The sequence below is a fragment of the Oncorhynchus gorbuscha genome, linkage group LG07 (assembly GCF_021184085.1).
Source record: "Oncorhynchus gorbuscha isolate QuinsamMale2020 ecotype Even-year linkage group LG07, OgorEven_v1.0, whole genome shotgun sequence".
Lineage (NCBI taxonomy): Eukaryota > Metazoa > Chordata > Actinopteri > Salmoniformes > Salmonidae > Oncorhynchus > Oncorhynchus gorbuscha.
The window spans coordinates 68,868,990-68,883,297 of record NC_060179.1 but is presented as its reverse complement, the minus strand read 5'-3'; the positions used below and the strand labels follow the sequence as shown (position 1 = coordinate 68,883,297).

Here is a 14,308-nt window from a genome sequence, read left to right as displayed (position 1 = left end):
GTAAAACAGTTGTAGCTTCCCTGAACCCAGAGTAAAAAGTTGTAGCCTCCCTGAACCCAGAGTAAAAAGTTGTAGCCTCCCTGAACCCAGAGTAAAACAGTTGTAGCCTCCCTGAACCCAGAGTAAAAAGTTGTAGCCTCCCTGAACCCAGAGTAAAACAGTTGTAGCCTCCCTGGCCTACTTTTTTCTCCTTTCAAAGGAGACGTCCTGTCCTCACAGTTACATTGAAACTATACCGTTTATTTTTCACAGCTATAAAACATGTTGGTAAGGGTTTAGAGAACGGGAACTCTGTCGAGGAACAATACTAATCTACCATAATAATTATTTTCAGTTCCCTTGTAAGTATAAGGGTTATTACGATTGGTTTTGATTTTAGGATAAATCGCCTAGGGAAAGCTTTTCTGTAGGGAATGCTCATCCCTGGGTGAAGAAAGGCTCTTTCACCGAACCACAATGAGAGATTGAGGCAGGGGAGGAGTCCACCATGATTAGTCCATTTAATGGCGCGTTTACTTAATTTCTGTATTCACTGGCAACCATAAACAAAAGGAGAAACTGGACTCTCGTTTAAGAGACTATGACGTTGACATTTACCATAACACATGCATATATTTAGGGAAAAAATACTTTTTTTAACATCGTAGGCTACAACCTATGTGTAGTTTCATAAAAGGACCACAGCATGTGTATCAGAATCATTATGCTTGCATGAGCATAACATAACCACTTCTCAACATAGGCCTAGATGCTCATAAACGCTTGATGGTGGATAATGAACACTCACTTAAAAGAGAGACTTAATGCAGAATATATAAGAAAATGGAATACTGTATTTGATTTAGAAATGTACATTAACATAAACACGCAAGAAATGAACATTGAATAATAAGCGCTTTAGGTGATGCACGGGGAAGTATAGGACTTGAATTGTTGAAGAGTATTCCAATGTTTATATTATATACCTTTGCATAAATGTGACCGATAACACGTTTATATAGCGTCATTATCCCATGTTAGGTAGTCTATCAAAACAAACAAACAAAAGAAACGCCTAGAGCACTTTTTTTACGTTTTGACAAATATTTTATGTATAGGAACACCAAGTCAAGAACAGGGATAGAAAAGAGGATGGAGATGGGAGAGCAATATTATATACAAGCATATCTACACATATAGGATATTACAGACCGCGGGAGAATGATGGCATTATTTGAGATATACATAATTCAATATAAAATCTTAAAATAAAAATAAAAATCTGATACAGTCATAACGATTGGGTTCCACATTTGACCATGTAGGCCTACCCCACACAGGCAGTGACAGAAGTGTATAGTAAAAAGGTGCTTACGACGTAAATGATTGTCTGATGAACATAAAAGTAAAACAGGATTGCATCTTGGCTGAGCGGCATCATCACTTGGACTAAAACAGAGATGAAAAGGCGATAAACACCCTCTGGTAATTCCCTCTTCTCGATTATCCTTGTAGAAATATTGAACAGGGTATGTTCCCCAGATACCAAAAAACATCATGCAGGTAGTGGTGAGGGGTAGGGGAAGGCTTGGTGGGTCCATTGAAAGCGCTTAAAAAAGACGTGCTTTTATATTTTTTTAAATATTTAAATCAATTGGTCCTTTTTTCATCCCGATATTTCATAGTTTTTTTTTTCAGGTCCATATTTCCTGTAAATATTTCTCTTTTTTATATCATACGTCACACTCGGAGTCACTGGAGGTTACTGAAAGAATGGACGTTCCAGTATCAACTCGCTCTGTCATACTGGAGATGCTGGTAGTAGGACTGGCCGCGGTCGACGGCGATTCCGCCGAGCTGCGTGGAGTGCACCCGGATTCTGAAAGGGACCGCATACCGTTCTGTCCTATTCCCTGGTGCTGAAGCCTGGAGAAATAAAAGAAAGGGAAAATAATATAGCAATTAAACACAGTGTTGCTCCGCAAAATAGCGTTCAGCCTGCTTGTCATTCATTCGCTGACAAGCCTTTAACAAATGCAGCTCTGTAGCCTACACATAATGGGGGTAAGAATTGGCTAAAGCAAAACAGATACAAATACTAAATGTGGGAGAAATATAACAGTCTATGTTAAAGTAACAGGCGTGTTGTTAGCGACTTATATCATGGCCAATGTAGTTTGAGAGCTGTCTTTTATCGTAGATTTTGTCATACCCAGGCCTATCCAAATGAATGAAAGATTGATTAATTTTTACGATTTGTTTTGATTTACTAAATTAATTCATCCATGATGTACTCTTTTATCACTGAGAAAATGCAGATGAAGAAATATAGCTGTTTTTACCACCAACTGTTTTTATTCAGTTGGCTTGTTCAGTTCACCAATTTGTAATAAATTATTGCATTGCAAATAAATAATAGGCTACACACTGTGAATCGAAAACAGGCCATAATTGTAGAATATTTATTTTGTATTTATGTTTATGTTGATTTATATCAAGAGTGTTATGCATCAATCATTTCCAAACGTCTATAGCCTAATGTATGCGTTTCTTATGTGTAAAAAGCACCACGAATAAAAATGTAAAATTGGTAACTGAACTCATATTAATATAGCAAAACTACCCCATCTTTTTGTGTGTTTTAACATTAGCATTTGGTTGTAGGCCTATCTTAGTCTACAGTGTAATTTTACAGGTGCAACCTTTGAATATATAGGCACATAATATTATTTTGATTAAACAAGTAACCAATAACCTACAGTATTTGATCGTAGGTGTTTTGTTTCCTGTTTGGGATCCATATCTATACCACCCCTGCAGTGTATGTGATGTTTCCAGACAAAAACGTTCACTTGTTGAAGATAACAACACTCTCTTTGGGATACAAGATGATAATCGAAAACGTGCACTGTTGTAGTATCATCATAATATGCTGTATTCAAAGTTTAACAGACTTCATCAATAATTATTTGCGTTATTGTCTGGAATATAGGACAAATTCAAATGTACATTGTTGATGATTTTCTTTGTGTGTATTTCCTGTTTTGTTACCTAACGCATACTTTGGTGTTTTCAGTTTGCTTATCAGGGATACTGGCATACCAGCGTAGCCTGAAGCCTACAAGCTTAGCTTTACGCACGAAAATGTTTTACGCAGTATACTATTTTGGGGATTATTTTGGAAAACAATAATAGTTATATTTTTCTTTAGGTAATGATTGCATAGGCCTATGAGATCAAAAAGTAAAATGTCGTCGTGCTCCCTCCCCACCCCTAACTATACACCAAACTTGCTCATTTGTAACCCCTCTATAACCTTGTTTATTGTTACGATGAAGTTGAACATTTACATGGTATATTTGCATTTCGATTAAAGGAATTATTGTAGCCTATTTGGTGCTATGTAGCATATGCTATGACAAATGAACAGCGTACTGACCTGTTTTTTGCTGCGGCGGCTCTGTCTCGTTGCCTCCGGTTTTTAAACCAATTTCCGACCTGTGTAGGAGTGAGTCCAGTGGCTTGTGCCAGTTCCCTTTTCTTGCTGGGATTTGGATATGGGTCCTGGAGGTACCACTCCCTTAACAGACCGCGCGTCCTCTCTTTGAAACAGTGCGTCTTCTGCTCGCCGTCCCAGATGGTCCTGGGCAGGGGGAACTTCTTCCGTACCCTGTACTTGTCAACCGGTCCTAAGGGGCGACCGCGCAGCTTTTCGGCCTCCTGGTAGTGTGCCTCCAGCCACATGGCCTGCAGTTTGCCGTGGGAGTCTTTGGTAAACTTGTGGTTCTCCAAGATGTGGTACAGGTCTCGGAAATTCCCCGTGTGGAAAGCAACCACTGCGCGAGCTCGCAGGATCGACTCATGCTTGTTGATCTGTTCGCATGCTCCGGGTGCCACCGGCAGGGACCACAGGAATCGTCCCAGCCGTTCAATGTCTCCGGTTTCCTCCAGCGTCTCGCAGACGCTCGCCACTTGCTCCGGAGAGAAGTTGAGGGTCGGTAGCGCAAACATTGACAAGTCTTCTGGAGACCTGGTGCTGGGAGTGCTGCTCGCCAAGAGCACAGGGCGCTCAGCGAAGTTTGGCAGGAAGAAATGGGAGGGATAAAGCTCTAAAGGGGATCTGAAAACCATGGAATGACCTGAGAGAGAAAGAAAATTATCAAGAAAAAGAACGACGAGTAAAGATTGTATGATTCAATAGCTATCGCCTATAATGACACCAGCCTCATAATATCTCCCCCTAAATCCACCGTGAGTGTAGCATTGAAACATTTTGTTTCGCTTTTCTATTGGTCTTCTTGGTGTCGTTGTGAGGTTGTCATGGCAGCCCTGCCAATCACTGTCAAGCGTGCCAATCATTAGCCACTACGTAGACTAGGGCTTTCACCACTTCTGTTGCAAGCACAGGGGGTTATCACAAACTCCAATCTCAACACCACCCTCCCACTGCACGGCTCTCGTGAAGTAGAAGCCAACGCTCGCCTATTTGTTGAATGGAATGAGCAATTAGTGGGTGGAATATTATTGCGATCTTAACGAGGCTCGTTAAAGCTAAAGAAGATATGTAGGGTAGAGATGCTTGGTGGTGGGGGGGGACACACACACACACACCGGAATACACCTTTGAAAGAATTTGCTTATAACAGAGTCAATTATTATCGGGTAGGGTTTTCTCACAATAGGCTAGGCTATATTGCGCAACATATGTAAGAACATATATATATCTTAAACCAATGAAACATATTATTGGCAATTTGTTACCGTTTGATATGTCTGTCTGACTTTTACTTCCGGAGATGAATCGGGAAATGCTATATGTCAATATTTTCGTGACAGGGTCTGGGCACTAGCTTTGCTCAAGAGACAGCAGACCGGGGCTGGTGTGGGTGTAATGAGCAGTGGCTCACCCTCTAGTCGATTTTGGCCTCGGCTGGTATTACGCAGCGGTGCAACCCTGGCCCACTGCCCAGCGCGGGTGTTTCCAAACATTGTTTTCATGTCAAATGAATATCGATGGGGTGCATTGTAATAATTAAATGCTGATCAACCGGACCATTTCAATTAAGAACGTTTTTCCAATGTTATTTTCTTTGATGCAGCTCTTTCGCTATAGGCCTAGTAGTTTTGACGACCATTTATCAGTTTATATCATTATGGTGAGAATATTTAGTCTGCCACAATATACCCTACAGAAAACTAGGCATATTAACCTGTTTTCATTTTCACAAACGATAGGCATGATCAATATCCATATTTGTCTCGGGATTCGGCTTAGAGCCCACATCAGCAGCCGTAGCGGTGTGGTTTTCAGGTTCATTACAAAAAACGACTGTACTGCCTCATATTTAGAAAGGGCTTAGTTGGTGTTAAAACTGTTTTGAGTTTGCAGTCGCGAACAGTGCTCACATTGTATAAGCGCATGTATAAAACGTAGTGAAACACAGCATATATACGTCGGCTAATCCACCCTCAATACAACTGAGATAATTATCCTAAGCCGTCTTTCTAAATCGTTAAGAAATTCAAAACTTTTCCTTCTCTTTCTCAGATGTTTGCATTTCCCCGCATCTTCCTACACGACCGGTTCCAGAATAAGGCTAAGTAGCATGTACATTTGCGTATTCATTTTCATCTTATCATATTCACTTATTTTTACAATTAGTGTGAGTTTTGTTCCAGTGGCTGCATATGTAGATTTAGACATATGGGTAGCTTTGCTTTGTTTTCGCCTGTGTGTGTGTAGTGTGTGTGGTGTGTGTGTACTATAGGGGTGGGGTGATGATCTTGTTGGAAGCGTTTGGGCAGGTTGTGTCTTTGGGATCAAACCTGTTTGCTCCCTTGTCATACGAAACTCAGGAGAAGTAATTCCAAGTGGCACTTGAATTGGTCCGGTTGGAAAGCTTCTTGGACTGGAAGTAACCTGCGTTATTTCCATGCTGGCTATAGTCATGTTAAAACTACCCCCCTCCCTTCTCGCTCGGCCAATATTAAGAGGGGGCTTAACTGGAAGTCCTCGGAATATTCAAAGCTGCTTGTAGATCCAGGTATATGCATGGGTTCCAGGTATTACGTGGAACTATGTTTTTAAGGAGATGGAGCCTAGTTGTAAGCAGCCCTCGCAGGCAATTCGGAAATCACTTAGGTGAAATGTAAGACCTGAATGGGTTTGCAAAGCCAGTGGTAAATCAATTTTTTTACATAGCTTTTGTCTACGTTAAGCACGTAATTAACACCCCCAAACAAGTTTATTCACCTGGCCTAATTGTCTGTTTATCCTCCAGCTTCTAATGCTCCTCTCTTAACGATAACCAGCGGGAGGCAAGTTACTCAATGCCGACTAAACATTAGCTCGATCTTTGTTTATTTGCCGCACAACCCCGACTTGACAGTGCAAGCAGGAGTTAGAAATAACACTAAACTGACAGCAACAAATATTAATGAACCTTGACTCGGCGTGTTTAGTTAGCAGGGATTTATTTCTTTGCGCCCATTGACTCTGAACTCTAAATTTCGAAGTTGGGCTACATATTTTTTTCAATGTTCCAAGGGGGGGAAATAAACAAAGGTCTTACGTCATATTGTGAGAGGGGAAACCGAGGAAAGACAGAGGCACTCTTTGAAAAGGTAAGAAAGCATTCGTTTTTATTTTCTTCCCTAGCCTCGGCTCCTCAAATGATGAACAGAAAAAGCCTGCTACACCCACCCTCGATCAACATGCGTGCGTAATATTGGGGGTATTTTCAGGATAATGAGTGAAAATAATGCAGCGAGGGTGCGTTGACTTTCATATTTTGATTTATTTAGCTTCTGAGACTATACACACTTCAATAGACGATTTTGACACTGCATAGTCGAAATATGGATATATTTTTATGACGGGTCTTGGTCACATGCTGATGTGGACAGCGACAAAGTTTCTTAAAATGTTATTGACTGAACTCGGAATAGAACGGATTAGAACTTTTAGGGTGACATTTTGTCATATTTACCACAAAACTACGTTATCCATCAGTCAGCCTAGTTGTTATTTTTTCCTCATCTGCTTCTTTCACCTGCTATTCTTCTTTTCGTCCTCCTTTCCCCTTCTTCATTCTCTCCTGTTTAAATCAGGTTTTAAACGGGGGATTGTCAACGATGAACTAAAGGGACGGGACTATCGTGTATGCATTATTTCTTGAAGGAATCCGTTTGTCCAAGTGCAGAGGGGAAATCCTTTCCGGATCCTGTAAGTTCGTTAGACACACACTGAGCTCTGCCTCTAAAGTTGACTATTAGAATAGCCCAGGATTTGCTCCAGACGCACGCTTTGGATAATAGTGACGAGCTCACACAAATGTCTTAGGCTATAAAATGTCGCTAAATGCATGAAAAACATTAGCATTTAAATTACAATGATTGATTAGGTATATTGCCATGTCATTTTAGTGTCAAATTATATGAAAGAATCTGATCAAATTTGGTCTGCTGCTTTTGCATCTGTCTTCATGGAGCAGCCACGAGCACCAGCCAGTCCTCCAAGCCCTGCACAGCAAGAGCTGCTGCAGCTGTGTGATGCTGTCGGGACGGGGCGCAAATACCCCTTTCTCTGTGTTTGCTTAGCACCGGCTTTCATCCCTCGTTGCTTTGCTATGAGTCCGAACATGGTTTATAGCGCTGTACTGGAGCATTTCTTCTTATTGATGATTCTTATGATGATTATTGTCAACGATGAACTAAATGACTTAAATGTAAATGTAAATGTAATCAGACGTGGCCTACCTTTATAGACTGAAAATAACAATTGGCTATTGTCAATACTACGTTCTTTATTGGCTATTGATACAGCCGGGGTAGTATTGACTTGGCACATGGTCTTGGGAGGAATTAAGTGTTTGTTAAAGATAGCAAGAATGAGATCCAGAGGGGCAGAATAGAAAATGGGAATGAAGATTATACGAGATGATTAGGCCTACGCATGCAGGACCGGCGACTGTTTTTTTGACAATAGTTTTCTGATGATTTGTTTTTGGTAAAAGTCTAGAAATCTGCTTATTTTCTAAAAAAAAATAAAAGTTCCTGAATTTAAACCCAGTGCATACACATTTTTTGTTTAGAACCATCCGAACAATCCAGTCCTATCTACCTACTACACTAACTCTTTCACCAAACCCTACATTATTCGACTGTAAAGAGTTTTTCCCAACTTCTTCTTTTATTTTTTGTGTGGTCTCATTAAGTGGGCATCCTGCTAAGTCTGCGGGGTTATACGGGAGCTGTCCAATCAGTGTATTTGCACGGCTTGTTAGCGACAGTTAATGAGGGCGCTCCGTGCACGGAGAGAATGGCGCCTCAATGTTAGATTTACCTTGTGTCAACTCGTTACTTCTAATGAAGCCATTGGAAGCTTCTCAGTGAATGGAGCCGGGTGGCTGGAACTGCAGGCCCTCTTTCTTCCGGTTCCTCTAAGGAGGGCTTTCGTTGGACTGAACTCCATGATGCATTTATCAGATGGTGGGGGTGCACTGAGTCATTTGGATTGAACAAGAGAAAAGGGAAGTGTGTGTGTGTGTGTGTGTGTGTGTGTGTGTGTGTGTGTGTGTGTGTGTGTGTGTGTGTGTGTGTGTGTGTGTGTGTGTGTGTGTGTGTGTGTGTGTGTGTGTGTGTGTGTGTGTGTGTGTGTGTGTGTGTGTGTGTGTGTGTGTGTGTGTGTGTGTGTGTGTGTGAAAGAAATCACCCCGTGTAATATCGCAAGCTGCTGTCGTGTAGCCTACTTGGTCAATCGGGTTTGACGTGTCAGTTTGCCTCTCCAAAAGTTCACTTAATCACCTCCACGCATGCAGACGCTCTCTCTGCTTGCTTTTGCCCGGGCCCCTGTGTGATTTAAGTCGAATCAACAACACGTCACTGCCTCTCAATTCAGGTAAAACGGCGCAGTTTCGCAAATGCCTTTCCAAGTGTGCTTGTCCTTACTATTCCTGCTCACTGGGGCACCACTTAAAAATCAATTAGTCTTTCATTTCCTCGAGGGAGTTATTCGAAACAAATGTATGGACCCCAAGCAGGATAATAAAACAATTCTAATTATGTATTTGTTTATTGTAACCCTTTATTTATTTACCATAGTATGCATTTATTTATCCATATAAACCAATTGTTTTCACCTCCTTAACACCTTAATTATGTAGCTTATCGTTATACATCGGTAGGCCTACAGCGAACACTATCAGTGAAATAAATAAACAAGCCAATATCACATGTTCAGAGTCAAAGTTACTCGCTGGTTAGAGAAATAAGAATCTGAAATTATGTAGTAATTATTACCTAATAATATTAGAGCTTTTCATTACGGTAATAATTGCCATTTTAGAGATTAATAAAATAATAATGTAGCCATCTTCGTCTTCGTATAGGCAGTAGCCTATATTGGATTTAAAAATACGCTAATTCATATGAAATAATTAATCAATTGAGCTTCAAGTACATGGCGATATAGGGTTAGATCAAATAAACACGAGTCACTTCATCAAACGTTTGTCAATGCTAGGCTTATGTGAAAGTATAGTTTTATAGAGGGGTCTTGGGGAAACAAACAATACCTAATTTGGCAGGCCTACAGTTGTGACCCTGCTTGCTAAAAAGTTAATTGAAAGTAGCCTATTGAATATATACAGCATAATCACATGCCATTATAGACTCACTTGCCTACTACCTACATTTCACATTTGTGTGTTTTCTATTTGATCATTTCAGGCAATAGGTCACTGGTTCATGATTTTTAATTAATTAAAAAATGATTTTCATTTTAAATCAGTATAACACACCTATACTCTTGATAACATGCAAGGTATGAAACATATGCTGTCGCCTTGTGCCCTTGCCAAAGAGCAGCAATACGACACACCAACGCTGGAGGTGTCGATGATCACTCTTCCAGGTATTTGGTTAGAGCGCTTTAATGCAGAAATAATATAATGGATGCATCGCTCACGCCCCTGGGTTTAACATATGATGCCCCAAAAACACTCAATATTCCCTAGGCCTTGCTCTTCATGTCATTAGAAATGAGAGATTATTTTTTTCTAAACAGTTTAATGTCAAGGTTGTCACAGCAGCTGATATCTCAGAAGTACTTCTGAAATTCATACCGTAATGACATGTAATGTTGTTCCTTGCTAGAGATTGTACACCCGACCTCCTCACCATCCAGTTGATCAAGACCATTTGACCACATAATTTACCAGTAATAGCATTGTAGGCCTAGTAGTAGTAGTAGCCTAATGACAAATGATGCTGATAATATGGCCCATCTTGTTATTAATATCCCATGTTAATGTAGTATAAGTAATATTGTCTACATTATGTGCTACTAATATGTATTTGTGTAACGGTAATACTATTTGCTATTTCACAATTATTAAATGTATTATGTCTATGATATAGGCTACAGTATATGTTCCTGAGTCAAACTCGATCAGGGCGCTAAACCCGTGATGCTGATGTGAATACTGGAATGTTTCTTATAATTACCCAAAACCGGTAGTGAGTCGACGCTGGAATATCGCAGTAAAACCCCTTAATTTGAGAACTCTATATCAGTACCATCATGTCGAAAGGCAAATCGTGTCCAATCTTATTTCACATGGAAGCCCATAAGCAACGTCAGACACAATAGGAAGTTCACGTTGTGTACATAATTTATGCGTATAGGCTACCCATCTTCATTCATTAATTTAATTTAATTAATTCACGAATTCAATATGTATATATATATTTATTTCCCTTCGTAATTTTCTCTGCGCGCCAGATGTGAATTCATAGGCTACTTTGATACTAGGTGCTGCTCAGGAGGCCTAGGCCTATTTCATGTTATAGCTGCTTGCCACATTCACTTGACCTCTTTGAGCAGTGTCTGGCCATCTCTGCGCGTCACGGGTAAATGCTTTCATTAAAGCTTTATATCGTCATCGACCAGCGTGAGCGATCTATAGGCCTACAGATCCATAACACTGCAGCATGAGTTTGAGCCCTGAAGGTTAGGCTACTGTGTGTCACCTGCGATTCTGTCACTGTCGCACACATTTGTTTGTTTCAGTGTTTGTGGCACGCAACGAGTACAATTCTAAATGCTACAGCGTTTAGCCTCACTCCCTCTTGACTCCAGCTTTTGACATTACTCCACTCAATTGCCTGTTTACCCCCCAAGTCAAGCTTAAGTAACAATGAAGCGGTGAACTATATATAGTATCCAGCATGTAGTGACAGTTATCTCCAGCCACAACCTGGTCTCAGAACATCTCGTATTATTCTGTACGTAAATCAGATACCCCCATTTATGATATGTTACGTTTCATATGATACAGTAAGTATTAATTTGTGTATGTCCATCACCCATTTCATATGATATTTTATAAATGACAATTTATATGAAATGTAATGAATTAGCTAAATGTACAATATTCTACAAATTTGTGAAATGTACAATATGTCTCTAATTTGCAAAAATGTATGATATGTTACGAATTATAACTAGGTGGCTAACATTAGCTTGTGTTTAGGGTTAGGGTTAAGTTTAGTATTTAGGTTAAAGGGTTAGGGGAAGGGTTAGCTAAAAAGGTTAAAGTTAGGGTTATGGGAAGGGTTAACATCTTAAGTAGTTGCAAAGTAGCTAAAAAGTAGTAAGTAGTTGAAAAGTTGCTAATTAGCTAAAATGCTAAAGTTGTCCGTGATAAGATTCAAACTCGCAACCTTTGGGTTGCTCGACTAGGCGTTGTACATTTTTACCTTAAGTCACCATCTGTCTTATGTAACCATACGAAACGTAACATATCAATCTAAATGGAGTGTCTCAAATTGACATACAGAATAATATGAAATGCTCTGAGACCAGGTTGGCTGCCGAAACATTCAAGATTTACCTCGAAATTGGAAGTCTACATCAGGAATTGTCTTCAAAACCAGCCTCTAAGGACAACAAGGAATGAATGCTACTACCATCAAGTTGGCTTCCGTTGTGGATGGGTGTGGTGGATGGGCGTTTGTGGATGGTTGCTTGTGTTCAATACCAGTCATGGATACTGGTTCCCATGACTCTGGGTCAGAATGTTGGACACTGGTTCCCATGACTCTGGATCAGAAGATTGCGTGCTCAATCCCAATTGTGGCCACTGGTTCAAATATATAACTAATTTATTTTGCAAAAACAATTCTAAAGCTATTCTCGTTTAAAAGTTTATTTACTAAGTTTGTCCATTGACATAGTCTAGTTTCCCTGTTGCCATTAGCCTATATCTAACACTTTCTGTGGTCAACTGCTGCCTTTGAGTTGGCGGGAACGGGTCATAATCCATCACTGAAGGCCTAGAATTTGAAATTTAGAGAGCTATTGTAATACTCGATATTAGTTTAAGGGATAATAACGAGGGATGTAGCGTCCATGAAACTCGTTGTTCACGCGTGAGCAGCACCTGTCAAATGTGATTTATTTCAGTGTCTCCGTTTGGCGGGCGAGATCAATAGAGGACGTCTGGAGCACGCCAGGAAACGCAGCGAGCTGCATTGCTGTGACAGGTGCAAGCCCCGTGCGCGGCTCTGTGTCGTTGCTGGGGGAAAAGGACCGCCTCCGCATGCAGAGGTAGAAATAATGATGTTTCATCAATGGACCGCACTCACATGTTGATTAAATCCTCTCTAAACATAACTTTAATTATCACTTTTTCTCCTAGTTTATAATTAAATGTATTATTGGGTTAACCCTATAGGCGCGATGCATACGGTGTTTGCCTTTCACGCCAGCGACCAGGGTTCACTTCTATGCCCCGTCGTTTGCTATACTGTTATCAGACGTGGGATGGCAGCGGTGAGGACATCGGAACGTACTGCTCAATGTGTGAAGGGTAGGTCGACAGCATGTAGACTTCCCGTTTGGAGGGGGCAGTGTAGCGATATTTGCTATATTAACCACGTTATAATTCTCACCAGCTGGGTTGGAGCTATGTGGAGGGTGTTTGCCAGTGACCCGGTTCCCTTCCCGACCCTGCGGTTTCCTATAATACATTAAAGGGATAGTTCACCCATACAAAATTACATATTGGGTTCCTTACCCTGTAGGCAGTCTATGGACAAGTTATGACAGCAATCCACAATTTAGCATTTGTGGCACAAATCAAATGAATGCCATACCTGTGTGCCTTCAGAAAGTATTCACACTCTTTGACTTTTTCCACATTTGGTTTTGTTACAGCCTGATGTATTTGTCAATGGCCTGCACACAATACCCCATAATGTCAAAGGGAATTTATGTTTTTACAAATTAATTAAAAATTAAAAGCTGAAATATCTTAAGTCAATAAGTATTCAACCCGTTTGTTATGGCAAGCCTATATAAGTTCAGGAATAAAAATATGCTTAGTTAATAACAATTCACATAATAAGTTGCATGGACTCACTCTGTGTGCAATAATAGTGTTTAACATTACATTTACATTTACATTTAAGTCATTTAGCAGACGCTCTTATCCAGAGCGACTTACAAATTGGTGCATTCACCTTATGGCATCCAGTGGAACAGTCACTTTACAATAGTGCATCTAAAACTTAAAGGGGGGGGGTGAGAAGGATTACTTATCCTATCCTAGGTATTCCTTAAAGAGGTGGGGTTTCAGGTGTCTCCGGAAGGTGGTGATTGACTCCGCTGTCCTGGCGTCGTGAGGGAGTTTGTTCCACCATTGGGGGGCCAGAGCAGCGAACAGTTTTGACTGGGCTGAGCGGGAACTGTACTTCCTCAGTGGTAGGGAGGCGAGCAGGCCAGAGGTGTATGAACGCAGTGCCCTTGTTTGGGTGTAGGGCCTGATCAGAGCCTGGAGGTACTGAGGTGCCGTTCCCCTCACAGCTCCGTAGGCAAGCACCATGGTCTTGTAGCGGATGCGAGCTTCAACTGGAAGCCAGTGGAGAGAGCGGAGGAGCGGGGTGACGTGAGAGAACTTGGGAAGGTTGAACACCAGACGGGCTGCGGCGTTCTGGATGAGTTGTAGGGGTTTAATGGCACAGGCAGGGAGCCCAGCCAACAGCGAGTTGCAGTAATCCAGACGGGAGATGACAAGTGCCTGGATTAGGACCTGCGCCGCTTCCTGTGTGAGGCATGATTTTTGAATGACTACCTCATCTCTGTACCCCACAAATACAATTATCCGCAAGGTCCCTCAGTCGAGCAGTGAATATCAAACACAGATTGAACCATAAAGACTAAGGAAAGTTTTCCAATGCCTGGCAAAGGGCACCTATTGGTAGATGGGTAAAAATAAAAAAGCAGACATTGAATATCCCTTTTAACTTTGTGAAGTTATTACTTACA

The 14,308-nt window shown here is 40.9% G+C and overlaps 1 protein-coding gene and 1 long non-coding RNA gene across 3 annotated transcripts; one reads left to right on the top strand and one right to left on the bottom strand.

The window, feature by feature from the left end:
- Positions 1-476: 476 nt before the first annotated feature.
- Positions 477-4,252, bottom strand: LOC124039349 (homeobox protein SIX3). Its single transcript, XM_046355308.1, has 2 exons — positions 3,419-4,252; positions 477-1,905 (listed from the first exon to the last, which is right to left on the bottom strand). The coding sequence occupies exons 1-2, from the start codon at positions 4,108-4,110 to the stop codon at positions 1,713-1,715; spliced, it is 885 nt and encodes a 294-aa protein (XP_046211264.1). The 5' UTR covers positions 4,111-4,252; the 3' UTR covers positions 477-1,712.
- A 2,025-nt stretch (positions 4,253-6,277) lies between these two features.
- On the top strand, positions 6,278-8,039 carry LOC124040291. Of its 2 annotated transcripts, none has more exons than XR_006839698.1 (3): positions 6,278-6,603; positions 7,090-7,204; positions 7,473-8,039. It is a non-coding gene; the product is annotated as an uncharacterized LOC124040291 (long non-coding RNA). The 2 variants fall into 2 exon arrangements; XR_006839699.1 differs by lacking the exon at positions 6,278-6,603 and adding an exon at positions 6,610-6,751.
- The last annotated feature ends 6,269 nt before the right edge of the window (positions 8,040-14,308 follow it).